Below are 16,629 nucleotides of genomic sequence, written 5' to 3' on the forward strand. Positions count from 1 at the left end.
CACACAAACGTCTCAACGTTGTCAATGTTAAAAATGACACGCTACACTGTAACACATGGATTGGTTACTTATAAAACCAGTAACGTTACCGTTTACACTTCAAATGCAGGGTTTCATTGGTAACTCTACCACTGTGACTCGACTGTTTACACCGCGCTCACTTCCGCATTTCTTCTTCTGCTGCTGCTTTTAGCTGCGCTGTTAAATCAAATGCTGCCCTCTGCGGGCAGGATGGGAACACTTTACGACCTGAAGTTTCAAACTTGAGTTAAATATTTTCCCTAAGGTTCAGGCTGTCTCCTTACCTCGGCATGTAGCTTTCATAGTAGTTACTGTCATAATAATAATTTCTTAAACTTTCCTCTACCTCCAAAAGTATTTAATGATCAGGGTTTCTGATAAAGTTATTAATTTCCTGTTAATAAAGTGGTATGATTATTTGGGTGGATGGATTTTTCTTACTTGAGTGGGAGGCAGGGGTGGAAGTAACTAATTACAAATACTCAAATTATTGTAATTAAATGTTTTTTGAGCACTTGTACTTTTATGAATAGATTTTCAAGTGCTGTTAAGAATTTAAATGTGTTCACTGATATTTAATCAATAGTCATGGCAGTAATTGCATCTCATTTGACATTGTTTTGCCTGATGCAACCATTTGTTGAATAAGAAAAAAAAATAATAAAATAATTGAAAATGAGGGGGGGAATGTGTTTTGTAACTCATAAACACTAATAACCAATTCATCATTAATGATGAATCAGTTATTAGTGTTTTCAACTATTGGTGAAGGAAAATGCACGAAGTTTGCAAACCTAATTTGGAGAGGTGACATCAATGGTTAAAAGTAACTAATACTCTGAGTAGTTTACTGTGATCAATACTTTGTATCTTTACTCAAGTATATTTCTGACACCAGTATCATGACTTGTAGTTCAGTAGTATTTTAGCAATGTAACAGTACTTGTACTGAGGTGGAGATTTTCAGTACTCTTTCCACCACTGGTGGGAGGACATTTTAATTTTTTTCCTAAGCATTTTATTTTTCCTCTATTACATATTTTGTCTGTATGTTTTTTCCTTCTGATACTCCTTTTCATATTCCCCATCTGTGTGAGAGCTTTGCTATAACAAACAGGTGTTTAGTTCCTGAATCTTAGAGACTCAAAATTGTAATCAGTAATTGTAACTGCATGTTGATTTGCTCAATTTTAACACCAGGGTTGGGAGGGTTACTTTAAAAATGTATTCCGGTACAGTTACTGATTACTCGTTTCTAGTCTGTAACATAATCCAAGTTTCACAATATTAAAGTAATGTAACTTGATAACTTACTTTTGGACTACCTCAATCTAAAATATGGAGAAACTGTGGAGCTTAATGTAGTGTTTTTAGTTCTGCAACTGACAAATACTTTCATAATTTAATCAGTTAGTTGTTTGGTCCATGAATTGCCAGAAAATGGTGAAAAATGTTGATCAAAGCTCAAGATGACGTCTTCAGATGTTTTGTCCGCAAAACGACTCAAACTGATAAATCAATGAATTAATCCTGTCACAATCTTGTCAGTTGAAAAATAGATCCAAACATGTGGAGCACGTGGACATTCATCTAACCTGATCTTTTTTAACAGGTAGTTAATAACTGAAAGAGAAACTGGTTTTGACTTTTCCAAATATATTTGTTTTGGTGCCATTTAGTCCCATTATATTGGAGAGAAGGCAGACATCTCTACAGCTGAGATTTCCAAAACTCCACAACTCACACCAAAGCTATTGATTTTTTGAGGTGAACTCTTCCTTTAAGTTTTAAACTATCAACAAATACCTCTGGATTTTTTGATTGAAAGTTTAACTTTGATTCTTCCTCATTTAGTCACGAGTCAGTTAGGAAACACAGACGGTGATGATCCTGCAGCAGGGTGCTCGATGTGATCACTGCACAGACAGACAGGATTACTGCTGCCAGCAGAGTCTGGGTGTGGTGTTAACTAAACTGATGGGATGGGATTTTTCTTCTTATCATGCAGGAAACAGTTTTATTTAGGCTGCATTTAAAATCCAGGTAGGAAGACAGAAACTAGAGCTGCTCGATCATATCGGTACATCATCAGTATCGGCCTGGAATGATCATTTCTGCTGATATAACAGGCTGGTAAGATGACACACTAATTATGCACGTGCAGTGTGAATGTCTGTGGTGTGGAGGTTTCCTGAAGTGTTTGAGTTGCTATGTCAAATCACATTCCTTCAACACACAAATTAAATTTTTCATCTTAAGAGCCATAACTATGATGGAATAGTGAAGAACAAAGAAGAAACCTGTCAGCAGTTTCTTTAACCTGCTCAGTGTGTCCACTTTGAAAAGCTTTGTATTCTGTCTGCAGCTGACAGTGGACCATCACTGTGAGAGTAAAGAGAAAATGCTAATTCAATTACAAGTGAAACCTAATGTGTACATAAGTATACAAATCATTTTTCTTTTAAAATTGGTGCTTTTATGAAACTGTTGCCCCCTTAAAGTTGTGTCCAAGATTTTTGTGTCCATCAGATTTTTACAAAAACATGGTTTAATCAGGCATAAAAAGGGTTAGCTATACCCTAAGGACCCCTGTCTCACTTCCTCGTTTAAAAAAAGGCAGGAATACTGCTCAAACACTGGTGAACTTTCTATTTTTAGACAAATTAGATCTAGCTAAATAAGAATTATGGTTTAAAAATGTATATTTTGATTAACATTAAGAGAACTCTGAGACACTTTTTGTCATCTCTGTAAGTTGTTTACTCTGTCAGATTTTCTATCTGAAGGAGTTAACATTAATGTTTAATTAAAAATTTAATAATTAGGAGGTTGGCCTGTTTAGTTTAATAGCCAAGAGTTTGATCTTTTAAAAAACATTTTCCAGCATGACTGAAGAAAAATCAAAATGCCCTCAAAATAAAGACAGAAAACTCAGAAAACTGAGTTCTGCTGAAAAAGTTAGGGCCCATTCAATCTGAAAATGATGTGTATCACTTTGCTAGTTTCCAGACGTTTCCTTATACTAGTACAAAACGGTGTGTAATGGGCTTCCAGGTACATTTTCTCATTTGGTGGCAGCATTGGAGGCGTTACCCAATCAGCAATAATATTTTTATAAACACAGCTGTGATAAAAAAAAAAAAGGCCAGTGATGTCACTAAAAGCAGGAAAAACTACAGGCTATTTCAGCTTGGATTTCCAGTCGCCTCCTCTGGGTAACCAGGTGGCGTGCTAAATGAGTATTTTGTCACCTCACGCTACGTTTTTGCCAACAAAGTAATAGCTATAGGCTAGGGTGGTGATAACATGACAACATGGGCGGGGTAGTCACAAGCTCACCTGCAAAGCATCCTGGTACATGTAGGCACTGCCATATGGCTCTGTGAGCAGGAAAACTTGAGTTTTCTTGGTCAATATAGCAGCACTGACAAAGTGAAATGACATTTACCATCAACACTGACTGGACATTCACCTGAAAAGTACTGAGGGTTCCCTTTAAAGGGACAGTTCACCCCAAGACACTGGTTTTGAGCTTTTTTAAAAACTATTATTATTTATTTATTTTATTTTATTTTTTTTTTTTTTTTTGGTGCTTTGACCACCTCAAGCTGATTTAGTCCCATTATACTGGAGAGAAGGCAGACGTCTCTACAGTCGATGTCTCCAAAACTCACACCAAGAGTGGAAATGGATAAATAGTACTACAGGTCAAATCTTGTTTTTGTGGTGAACTGCCCCTTTAATGACTGCTAATGACGTTGACATTTGTTCACACCGTACTCCTATAAACCAACAGTATTTCACTGAGTTGATGATGGTTTTATTGATTGTGAAAAGCAGGAAATCTACAGAGACAGACAGCTTCAGACCTCCAGCAGTCCAAGTCCGACCCCGATCCAAAGGCAGACATCCGCTCTGCCCGGCCCGTCAGCTGGGGTTTGAAGGGCAGAGCTTCATAAAAAGGAAAGGTGGGAGGGACTTGGTGCTGGACAGCCAATCAGCTGACAGAGAAGGACATTCTGAACCCCACCCAGCCTGTCCAAAGGAAGCTGCTCAAGCCTTCCTGTTGGGCTGTGTGGGCAGAGCCAGGTGCCAGGACTGAAGAATTATGTCATTTCCACGTGATACATTCACATTAACACCATCCACATCCAAAAAAAAAAAAAAAAAAGTAGACAAAAACCGCTCAGCAAAGCACCCCAGTCAAATGATAAAATACTCATACACACACACACACACACACACTCTCAATTTGTTTTGCTGGGAAGAATGATTTGGAATGTGTTTTCTTTAGAATTGAATAATTTTTCCCAGAAACTTTTTTGCATTCAGACTCATATGTCATCTGTCTAAATGAATTAAGAAAGGGCAGACTACCCTGAATTTTAATTTAATAACAAAGTGGTGAAAAGTGAGCCTCGTTTCAGCAGCTTTCCACCTTCTTTCCAAAGATGGATAAATAATAATCATGTCTGCTGTCCATTCCCTCTCCCACTGGAAAAGATGGTGGTTTTCAACTGTGTGCTCTCCGCAGCCGGGCTGAACAACGGGATGAGACAGACAGCAACATAACACACATACCAACACACACACACACATCATCATCACACTCACACAAGACCAGTGTCAGGGGCAGGGGCAGTGTCTATGACAGATTGAGGCTGGGAGCCGGGCTGCTCGAGCTGTTGTCCTGATTCGCCGCCTGGCTTCCTCGTGGTGGAACCTCAATGATGCGGGGCTTGTCGATGATGCGGGCACGACGGTCGCCTTTCTCCACTATTCCGATTATCCACGCTCCGCCCGCTGCCGCCTGACCTCCAGCTCCAGAGCCCTGGCTCTTCATCTCTGAGCAAAACTTCTGCGCCTGCTCTCTGGGAAGACACACCAGCAGCCCGCCTGAAGGGAAGGAGAGGAGAGGAGTCAACACAGTGATTATAATAATCATTTCATTTATTTAGCACATATTAAAGACCATAAAAAAACCAAAACAATATAAATGATAACAAGAATATATAACAGAGGCTAAAAGCCTACAAGCTCTCCCCCATTTATAAACAAGCTTGGGGAGTAACAGATTACATGTAACAGGATTACATAATCTGGATACAAAAAAGGTAACTGCATTCCATTACAGTTACAGATAAAAAAAAGACTTAATCAGTAGGGGTGTGTATCTCACTGACTGAGACGATACAATACGTATCTTGATACATGTTCAACAATACGATATATATTTCAGAAATCTTTAAGTGGCCAACAGTTCAGTTCTATACAATTCAGCTCTGTCACGATATAATATGATGCAATACAAGACAATGCAGTGTGTCAGTCTTTACATTTTGATTCAATAATGCTACATTTATAGAGTGCTGCTAGTTGCAAAAGAAAATCCTGATAGTTTTACTAAATGTAGTAACAGTAGAGACAGAGAGAAGGAGACATTACAGTGGTGTTTATATCTTATTATGAGTCTCATGTGTAAATGAGATGAGATAAATGAGAAAATTTAAAACATTTTAAAATATCAGTATTTCTGCAGTAAGATGATGTGCTGCTCTGTTTCATATGAAGAGTGCTGTGGTTTGGATCAGTGTAGAGGAACAGTGAAGTGTTTCCTGCTCTCACAGTGACATGACGTCTCTGTGGGTCAGACTCGTGTCTCTGTTCTCTGCTGTCAGACATCTTTTACATAAATGATCTTCAGCAGCGTTTCTCATCTTTCTACACTTAAGTGTTATGAAAGTTTGGTGGTGCAACGCGGTACAATGTCACTTGTGTCGCTGTTTTCAGTGCCATCTGTTTAGAGCAAATGAAGAAGAGACACAGGAGAGGGAGGAGGGAGCGCTTGTTTTTGTGAGCGTGGCAGCGGGCGTCCAGTGAGAGCGGAGCAGGCAGAGACAGCGGGAGAGAGAAAACGGAGGAAAGTTAACAGTGGCAGCTCCCTGATCCCAAAATTTAACGTATGCAGATCCTAATGAGATGTATTGATACGCTAGTTCTGCATCGATTTGTTTCTGATTCATGTTCAGCTTTTTACTGATGCAGGACCGTCTGAACCGTATCTTACACATTAAAGTCTGATGCATCGGACTTATGAGTGAATCGTTACACCCCTATTAATCAGATTAGAGATACATTTAGTAAAAATGAGGATTATTAGTAGGATTATGATTAATTCATTATCATGGCTTCTAATGGAAAAAGATGCTTCACTGGATGGAAATTTCCCATTTTTTGTTTTTAAATCAATCAATCAGTCACACACATCAAAGGAAGGACCAGCTGGACAAACTAACAAAGAGTGTCTTAAAAAGTGACAGATCAGAATCACTTAAGTGAGTTCAGTAAGATATTTTTATATATGTCAGGATATACCACCTCTGACCACTTGGTGGAGTCGTTCTTCCACTTTGATGGAGGCAGACACTCACCAACACCTATTTCTTTTTTTTCCCCTCTATATAATGGCACCGATTGTTGATTGATCACCTGAGTGACCAGAGGATTTGGGCCCCCGATAGCTAAAAAGTGGTGCCCTCTTCTTGTTGTGTGCGTTTAAACTGGCGAGGAGCTGGGCATGTGTATTGACTGGCAGTCAAATAAGAGTAGCTGTTTTCACACAAAAAGGGGCTGAAGCTTGATGCAGGAGCAAAGTACCAGGAGGGGTTGTTCTTATGTATGATTTATCAGTAACAGAAATATGTCCTGTTTTGATCTGCTCCAATCTGCCCAATTTAAGTTACTCAATTGAATCCAACAATTCCTGTATCTATTTCAAACTAAAAACTCTTCCGTGGATAGAAACCCTTAATTTCCTAACAAGGCTTTTATTGTGAAACTTCTGCTCAGGAGTGTTTGATTCAGCTAGAGCTGTGGTTCCCAAACTTTTTCCCTTGGAGCCCCCTGTTCTTGAATGTAATGAAAGCTGACCCCTGCAGCCTGCACACATGCTCACACACATACAAACACACACAGACACGCACACCAAAAGAATGAAGTGATTTCTTCCAAAGCTTCACTGTCCAAAATAAAGATCAATTAATTTGTTTTCACTTTTAGAACTTTTACCTTTGGAAAATGTCTCTTTTCTGGTGTAAGCTTGACTTTTTTTTTTAAAACAAACTAACAAAGTAGCATATACACACTCATCCTCACCAAAAGAACAATAATGATTCATTATCACAGAGTTGTCGTCAACTAAGTATCCACTAGTTTTGAGTGAGGACAAAGAAATGTATCTTTTTAAATAGTTTTGTGTACAGATGTGATCCTAGCTGACACGTACAAATCTAATTTTGACGACCTCAGAGCAGACAAACCTTTGGGGACCCACTGTGCTTTCTGGCACCCCTCAAAGGGGGGCCTGGACCTCAGGTTGGGAACCAATGACCTACAGGTAAAATTTAGTCTGACCGGTTCCTCCACCGGCACCTATAATACTGCTATACCATTTGTTATAACAAAAGAAAAAAATGTTAGATATCAGCTGATATGGCTCTTAGATTATTGGCATTGTATAGGTGGCAAAAAAAGTTGAGGCATCCCTTCCATTTAAACAAAAAACAAAAACTAAGTTAGCGTGTTCATTCAAAGATAAACAGAAAGCATTTATTGTGTGTTAATCTCAGCTTTCATACCAGAAGTCTCTGCTGATGTGCCCTGAATCAGGTTGAACAGGTTTCCACAAGCTTTACTGATGGCAGCCATCTTGGCTAGGATTGGTAGGTTGTGGATGACAAAAGCCACCTCGTTTCGCTGCTGTGCTGCCAGGTTGTTGGCATGGCCTAACAACCCAAAACCTGTCACGTCCGTGGCAGCGTGGGCCTGGAACTTGTGCATTAGGCCGGCCGCTGGAGACAAACAGAACAGAGAAACTTTATCAACTTAAATCACAACTATAAAAAAAAAATCACACTAAGTCTTCAGCTGGACAAAAACAGTCTAAAAAACAGAACCGAGCCAAGTGCAGGGTACCTGTGCGGTTTAGTGTCGCCATGGAGAACATGGCTTCCTGATAGGCCTCTTTAACTTCCTCTTTGGTGACGACTAGCTTGATCTTGTTCCACCTTTCAGGCTGGTGACATAAGAAGACAGAGATGGGGGAGGGTGAGGAGCGTGAACACAGAACATGACAACACTACCAACACTGTTTGTGTGAACAGAGCAGAGCAGCTGACCTGATCGAGCCACTGGTGAGCGTTCACTGCCACCTGCGTCCCCAGAGGTTTAGTCAGAACCAGGACGTCTCCCGGTACAGCACCATCCGGCCTGGGAAAAAACGCAAAACGCACAGATAACTGCTGTTTAGTGAAACCTTAAGTTTAAATTATCATTTATCTGTAAAATGAAGCACATTAGATTTGTCATTAAAATGTACTTTATTTCTTTTTGTGACTTCTGAGGTTTCTTTGAGTCATTTATGTTTTTACTTGCTTTCTATGTATTAAAAGCTGGGAAATGTGATGGCAGGTGGAAACTGGAAAAACATGATAAGATATGAATCTGCATTGAAATTCTATTGCACTCTACAAGATGTTGAAATTAAAATAAAATACAGGTTAAAAAAAGACCAAAAAAAGCGTCATTAAAAAAAAAAAAAAAATCAGTGCTGCTTTTCTTAAAAAATTCCAAAGCAGCTTCCTTCAAAGAAGTCAAATGATTTATGCAACATTGTAATGACAGGAAATGTGTCACATTTGTACAAAGAAAAATTATTTCAACACACTTTTTTTGTGTTTTAACACAGCTACCGATGATGGGTTTATTTTGTTGCTTTGTGTATTTTGTATTATTCATCCATCATTCATATTTAGAACTGGGAAAAAGGGTGAACCCCGCCTCTCGCCCAATGTCAGCTGGGATAGGCTCCAGCAGCCCGCGACCCTTACGGAATAAGCGGTTACAGAAAATGATTAAATTTTTTCATTTCTAAACAGAAAACATCCATGTTACAGACAAGAATTCACAACTTTAAAACAATTTTAAAATGTGTTAAAAGCCTTCAAAATCTAAAAAGATTATAAATGGCACTCAGCTTCTGGTGCTCAAAGGACCAAAAAATCTATTTGAAAAATTTAACAACAGTGTCTCCTTTCAAACATTACCTGATTACTCAAGATATTCCACAGACCTTGTTGTAAACAGTTTCATGTAGGAACTACTTTCTCTCTAGTAGAAAATAAAGTAGTTCCAGAAGATTCTACCGCACAAAGAAACTAGTTCCTACATAAAACTGCTGACAACAAGGTCTGTGGATTATCTTGAGTAACCAGGTCATGATTGTTGGAAGGAGACAATGGTTTTTAATGCTTTAAATTTATTTTTCAAGTCGACAATAGAAGGTGCTGGAACTGCTTTCTTTCTAGTAGAAAGAAAGTTGTTTCTATATGAAACTGCTCACAACAAGGTCTTTGAATTATCGTCAGTAATCAGGTAATGATGTTTAAATGGAGACACTAGTTTTGAATTTTTCAAATGTATTTTTTGATGCTTTGTGCTCCACAAGCCACGTGCCATTTAGTCCCATTATACTGGAGGCAGCGGATATCTCAAAACTCTGCAACTCACAGCAAAAAACTCTAGATAGATAAACAGCACTACAGGCCAGAGGAAAAATGTGTATTTCTGAGGTGAACTGTCCCTTTCAGACAGTATAAGAATAACTCTAATCCACAACATATGTATGCTGTCAGTAAAGATGCAGAGCCACAGCAACAGTTCCCACTGACTCACATGATGAATTCATTAGGCTGGCAGACGACTGATGCGACTCCTCCCACGATGATCCAGGGGTTGATCACCGTCTGGCCTCCAGTCACTGAAGTCCCTCCCTCCTCCGCCGCATCGCGAAATCCTCGAATTATCAGTGGCATCACCCGCTCACGATCCTGTGTAATAAAAAGCACATGCGGACGATACTAAATCATAAAAAGAAGACCTTAGTTCACCTTTAAGAGACTGACCTACAGTATAGGTACACTATGTAAAAGTCACAAGTCAAAGTTCTATTAAAAAGATATACTGCAGTCACTGGAACATAAAAAATGAGATTAGTAGAGGGTTCATTCTGTGTGGTGTTTTTAAAGAAAAGTCAACACCTAACACTACCTTGTCATTCATCTTCTGGCTGACACTCAGTAGCATTAGCATGTTGTCACACTCTGTGATGCCCATGGCGTAGAGATCACTGAGGACGTTAGCACACGCTATCCTGCCCTGAGACAGACAGAAAGACAGAGTGAGAGAAGACAAAAACTAGTCAAGACAGGCAAGACATTAAAATCATTTTGAACAAAGGAGATTCAGGCTGGGAGGAACCAACTTTTACAACATCACCTGAATAATATTCAGCTACAAAATGGCTGCTGCTTCCCTTTAACTACTGTTTTTGTAACTATTATACGTGTAACGAACAAAGAACACAAAAACGAAAACAAACATAAATAGGATGTGTGGGTCCAAGGTCCATCCAATCAATTATTTCATTCAGTCTGGAAAACAAAAACAGACAAACTGATGCAATTATTAGTTTTTCATAGGATTTTAAAAAGGAAAACCACTGATTTCCTGTTTTCGTCTTGAGGTAGAAAATTTACTAAACAAGAAAACCAAAACAAGTCTTATTTGCATTTTTTGGATTTCAGTTCCTTCACCATGTGCAGTCCTGAACTATAAAATGCATCAAACCCACAGGACCACATAGACTCAAAAGTAGGGTTGGGCATCGAGAACCGACTCCAAATAAGAAACGATTCCAAAAGTGATTCCATAATGATGTCTCCTAAAATAACACTAAAAAATAATAGCATAAATTGTGAGTCTTGTCACCTCAATTTAGTAAATGCTATGCTACAAAACGCTGTACAAGGAGAGAGCTCTCTATCATTACAGTAAAGTAGCCCCAATAAATCCCAAAATAGTTGTAATTGTTTCACAAGACTCTGCTGTGAAGAATACAGGAGGACGCTCACAGAATCAGAATTAAGAATCATTAAAAACCTAAATCGATTCGTAGAATCCAAATTGAAATCAGATTTGTTAAAATCCAAACCCTACTCAGAGGAAAACATTTTATGGTAATTGTAATTGAAAATTAAGGCAAAATTTCAGGCATTTGAAAAAAATCTTAGGAAAGGTTCAGTTAATAAGAGACACCAACCTTCACTGTCAGGTTAATCAATAATGAGACAGATAAAGATAAAGTAACCAGATCTATAAATGTGAGAGTGACCCAGTGCAATTTAAGACTCGCATAAACTGTGACCCTACAAAGCCTGTGAAACCTATAAAGAGGAATGTGCAAAGTTCCTGAATTAACTCCCTCAGTAATCTGTTGGACGTGGCCTTATACACATGTACAGTTCACTTCACAAAAATTTAGGCCTGTTTTTTTCATATTTAAAAGGCAGAGTTTAAAAGAAGATTGGAATCAGAATAAAACATGTACCCATTCTTGAGAATCAGAACAAATCATGTCCTAATGAAAAAACAAACTTAATCATAATCTTAATCAATAAACACATTACCAACACTCTAATTCCAACTTTTTGGTGAAAATGTATTTATATTTATAAAATTATGTAATTTATGAAATGTTTTGCTTTGCTTTATTTTTTTTAATTTCTAAATTTGCTCTGTGCCAGAAAACAGCCATGTCCCAGAAAAGATTTCACAACTTCAGGCAACTGTCCAAAAACATGATTTAATCGGGCATAAAAATGGTCAGCTATACCCTAAGGATCCCTGTTTCACTTCCTGGTTTTAAAAAGGCAGGAATACTGCTCAAGCACTGGTAAAAAAAAATTGTTTTACAAATTCATTAAATAATATTTCTATCAAATGCGTCTCAACCATAACATGTCGACTCTGTAGTCCTTCTAAATCAAAGCTAAATAAGAATTATAGCTTAAAAATGTGTAATTTGATTAACATTAAGAGAACTCTGAGACACTTGAAAAAATAAAATGGCTGCTCACTAAGACTATGCTGTCAAATGAAAATATGAAACATTTTGTCAACTTTGAAAGACGTCAACACTGTCAGATTTTCCATGTGACTGAACTGACATCTACATTTAATAAAAAATATAATCACTTGCAGGTTGGTCTCAGTATTTTCACATTTGCTTGTCTGTAATAGGAGGGTAGATGTCATCCTTGTTCAAAGTGAGCACATCATTAACAGCGTTTAAAAAGCCACATGTTAAATGAAGTCAGTATTTGGTTATAGAACAACTTCAGGATTTTAACAGTAAATGCATCATGAAACACACACTGACTATGCCACAGTAAACACGACCTGTACCACACACACTTACTGAAGCAGATGAGAATATCACCATAAATATTTCTGTGTTTGAACAGCTTGGCTTCCTGCATAGTTTGCCAGTGAACAGTGGCAGGGTGCCCATGTGGTGCATGTGGGTGCTCGTTCACAGGCAGAAACACCTGCCGGTAACTCACCATCATGTAGGGATCCTCCACCAGAGGGTAGAAGAAGTCTGTGGTCTGGACCAGTGAGAGCCCTCCGTGTCTCAGGGGAATCACACAGCAGTCCATCCCTACACCTGGAAGCACACAACACCACAGAGAGGAGGCAGGCTTACACAGGTTTTCAATGTAATACCATAGGCCTTAGAGCTTCAACTAACAATTATTTTCATTGTTGATTAATCCATCAGCCATTTTCGATTAATTGATGAGTTGTTTGGTTCACATGTCATAAAATTGTGAAAAATGTTGACCAGTGTTTTCCACAGCCCAAGATGAAGATGTCTCGTTTTGTCCACCAATATATTCAGTAGGGCTGCAACTAACCTTAATTTTCTTATAGATTAATCTGTTTATTATTTTCTAAATTAACTAATTAGGTGTTTGATCCATAAAATATCAGAAAGTGGTTTAAAGTGGTTTCCCCCAAAACAATTAATCAAATATTGAAATAGTTGGTGATTAATTAAATGGTTGATCAATTGATTGTAAAGAAACCAGAATATATTCACACTTGACAAACTCAAATCAGACAATTTGGACATTTTATTCTTTAAAAATAAAGCAAAACAACAATTAATCAATTATCAATTAGTGTAATTAATTTAATAGTTGATTAGCAATCAATTAATTGTTACAACTCTAATCTTCAGTTTACTGTAAGAGAGGAGTAAAGAAACCAGAAAATATTCATATTTATGAAGCTGAAATCAGATCATTTTACTTAAGAAAAAAAGAAGAAGAAAGAAATCAAGTGATTAATCACTTATCAAAAATAGTTGGCAATTAATTTAATAGTTGACAACTAATCAATTGCAACTCTACATGAATTACTTAAAGTGCTGCATTTTTGTTGAGAGTGAGAATACATTAGTGGTTTGTGTGTACTTGTGGCAATGATGTAATATACGTATGTTAGTATTTATTACCAGACTGTTTCATGGGATTGCATTACAGTGTATCCAGTGGTGGGGGACTTAACTTTGTACCCATGACCTGAGACTTGACTCAAAACTTGAGACAGATGACTCAAACTGACTTTTGAAATGAAACATTTGCATTTGTATAGATACTGAGAGGAGCCATGTTTTATTTTTAAACATGAATGATTTCTAGTGCAGCGTGTGCAAACCTAGGACCTACAAGGACGTGGAAGACATGCAGAGACTACTCTCAACTGTCGTTCATGTAGAAGGCTTGTTACTGATTGCCACAAAATGTCAAATATAAGATTTATAAGGTGTAATCTTGAAAATAATACTCAACCTTTCACAACCACGGGGGCAAAACAGAGCCAGATAATAAGGATTTTATATGACTTGAATTGTGATTTGCTTGACCTGAGGCTGCAACTAATTATTATTTTCACTTTTAATCTGACAATTATTGTCTCAATTAATGAATTAGTTGTGTGTGGTCTTTAAAATGTCAGAAAATGGTGATAAATAGGGCTGCAACAAACAATTATTTTCATGGTCGATTAATAGGTGTTACAAAATGTAGCAAAGAAACCAGAAAATATTCACATTTGATTAACTGATTAATCACTTAATTGCTGCAGCTCTGGTCTTGTCTTCCTTGACTCAACTTGCTTGATTCTCTGCACACTTGGGACAATTATTTTCATTGTTAATGATTTTCTCCATCAATCTATTAGTTGTTTGGTCCATAAAGTGTGTCGAATTACAGCATTTTGGCTTTATCTTTCCAAAAAGAAAAAGAAAAAAAAAATCACTCAAACCGCTCAATCTGTTAGGAATGTAAACTTCTCGACTAATCGTTGCAGCTCTACTGCCATGTCTGTTCTTTATTTGTGATCACTCAGTGAACCAACATACTGCACAATGCTTTCCACATGCTGGAAGTTGCTCCACCTCTGCAGTCAGTAAACCAAGTAACATTGCTGCACTTTCTCTAAAAGTTGCGAAACTCTTTTACTAGAAGAAATATTTGACCAAGAGCAGGAACTTTGCACCAACAGCATCAAAGATATTTCTGCTGAATCACTCCTAGTTTACTGTCTGCTGGCTAATCTGTCAACTCACGTAACTTGTGTCCTCTTGTTGAACACTCAGCTAAATACTGTCTGTTTTATGTGTTTAGGACGTAGCCAGTCAGAACTTAGGACTGTGAGTACGTTAGAGCAAATTCAATAGCTAGTCTAAAGACTATTAAAAACATACTGTGTTCATTCGCCCACATGTGTCCATCTGTCAAACGAACTACCAGATGAGTTAACACAGGCTAGCATGGTTAGCACCGCTGAGGTTAGCTAACTGACGTTACCCAGCAGGATGTGACAGTCTGGGGCATGAAGGCTAGCTGTGCTAGTTGCGAATGTGTTTCTTACCGAGTCGGGGGCCGGGCAACTGTTGGCCGAAGTCCGTCTGTTGGTCTCCGGCCTTCCCGGTCCCGTCGGCCCGGTCCGCCTCCAGTCCCGCCAGGAGTTTGAGCAGAGCCTCCTGCGGGACCTTGCAGCCTCATCCTTTCAGGTCCGAGAAGGCTGTGAGACGGAACCCGCGCTCCAGGCCGTGCTCCTCGGGTTTGAAAGGCTTGTATCCAGGGGGGAAACAGCCCTCAGTTCCCACTGCCTCTGCCGAGGGAGGCGGGGGAGGTGAGCCCGACATGCCTGCTGCCTCAAGACCGCTTCAAACACACGACGGCGGCCGCGTCCACCTGGAAATAAAGACGGAAGGATGAATGGGGCTGAGCGTGTGTCCGACGAGCGCCGCTGAAACAAGAGAGGACTATCAAGTTAGACAAAGTAACACCAGTGACACTTCCTCTCAGGACTTTCACCGTAAAGGTACATAGTGTGCATGCCTATGCAGTATTCACAGATCTTGAAGTACACACTTATACCAGATGACTTCGAAATTGAAATTGGATGACTGCACCGTTAGAAAAAAGTCATTTAAACAAATAATAAAAGCACAGTCGTCAGAGATATTGGGGCAGATATCTTATTTTGAAAGTGGAATATAGGACTTCCAGTCCCTCTCTGTGTGTCGCTGTCTAATTTGACGCAGTACAGAGTCTTGAACAGACCGGTTGTAAAATACCGTCTGGCGCGTTGTCAGGTGATTCATTGTAATTTATTTGTCAGTTGACAATCTGTTGTTATCTATTCTTGGTTTATTTCTTTAAACATTAAACACATTTTTATGGCACCGTATCACGGCAACGTATTATTGCCACTGCAGGAAAAATGGACCAGTATCACACTGTAACTTGAAAAAAGTTTGTTACAAGAAGGCAACTTGTTATAACAATACAAGTTATCATGTTACAACATGAAACATTTCAAGTTATGTCAAGATAAAGTATATTGTTATACACGAAAACCCACCAAGCACCTGACGTCGTTTCAACATAGTCTTTTGTGCTAAATCTGGTCGGTCCTTGTATCACAAACAAAATCAGAGAATTACACTTAAAAATACTACACAACATATATCCATCTAACACATATATTTCAAGATTCCATGACATTGATAACAAATGTACCTTTTGTAAAACTGAACCTGAAAGTGTAACTCACTTGTTTTATGGTTGCTCATATAGTAATACATTTTGGAAAGAACTTGAGAACTATATACTGTGCAAAATAACATATAAAATCAACATAGAAGGGAAGAACCTTACTTATTTTGAATTCAAAGAAGAAGAAAAAAGCACTATTGTCAATCTTTCTATTTTATTAGGAAAATTCCACATCCATAAAAGTAAATTTCAAAACTCAACTCCATTATTTAAATTGTTTTTGATTGAAGTTGATTATTATTTTAAGTCTCTTAAATTGATTACAAATAAGAAATGTATATAAATGATTGATATTCAATCAGAGGTTTTCAACTAATAAGTTGTCACAAATACAATTCTCATTATATACAGAATATTATGAAGTCTGTCACATCAGATTTTTTCTCTCCTTTTTTCTCTTTCTTTTTTCCTTTATATGCATACTGTATATTGTTATACTGATATAAAGCTAATAATCCTTATTATGCTTATATATATATTTTATATATATATATAAAATCTGGTCGGTCCATCGTGGTCTTTATTTAGCCCAAAAATAGACGTTGAAAACTGGGCTGTGCTTAGTCCATCCAACTTT

General features: G+C 38.1%; 1 protein-coding gene across 1 annotated transcript; it reads right to left on the reverse strand.

Moving 5' to 3' along the window:
* Positions 1-3,819: 3,819 nt before the first annotated feature.
* On the reverse strand, positions 3,820-15,259 carry sephs3 (selenophosphate synthetase 3). Its single transcript, XM_084721915.1, has 8 exons — positions 14,860-15,259; positions 12,483-12,586; positions 10,129-10,236; positions 9,754-9,908; positions 8,199-8,289; positions 7,996-8,095; positions 7,659-7,871; positions 3,820-4,917 (listed from the first exon to the last, which is right to left on the reverse strand). Exons 1-8 carry the CDS (start codon positions 15,134-15,136, stop codon positions 4,667-4,669), a joined length of 1,299 nt encoding a protein of 432 aa, XP_084578041.1. The 5' UTR covers positions 15,137-15,259; the 3' UTR covers positions 3,820-4,666.
* Positions 15,260-16,629: the final 1,370 nt, after the last annotated feature.

This window comes from Lutjanus erythropterus, chromosome 6, assembly GCF_056507025.1.
Source record: "Lutjanus erythropterus isolate fLutEry1 chromosome 6, fLutEry1.hap2, whole genome shotgun sequence".
NCBI lineage: Eukaryota > Metazoa > Chordata > Actinopteri > Lutjaniformes > Lutjanidae > Lutjanus > Lutjanus erythropterus.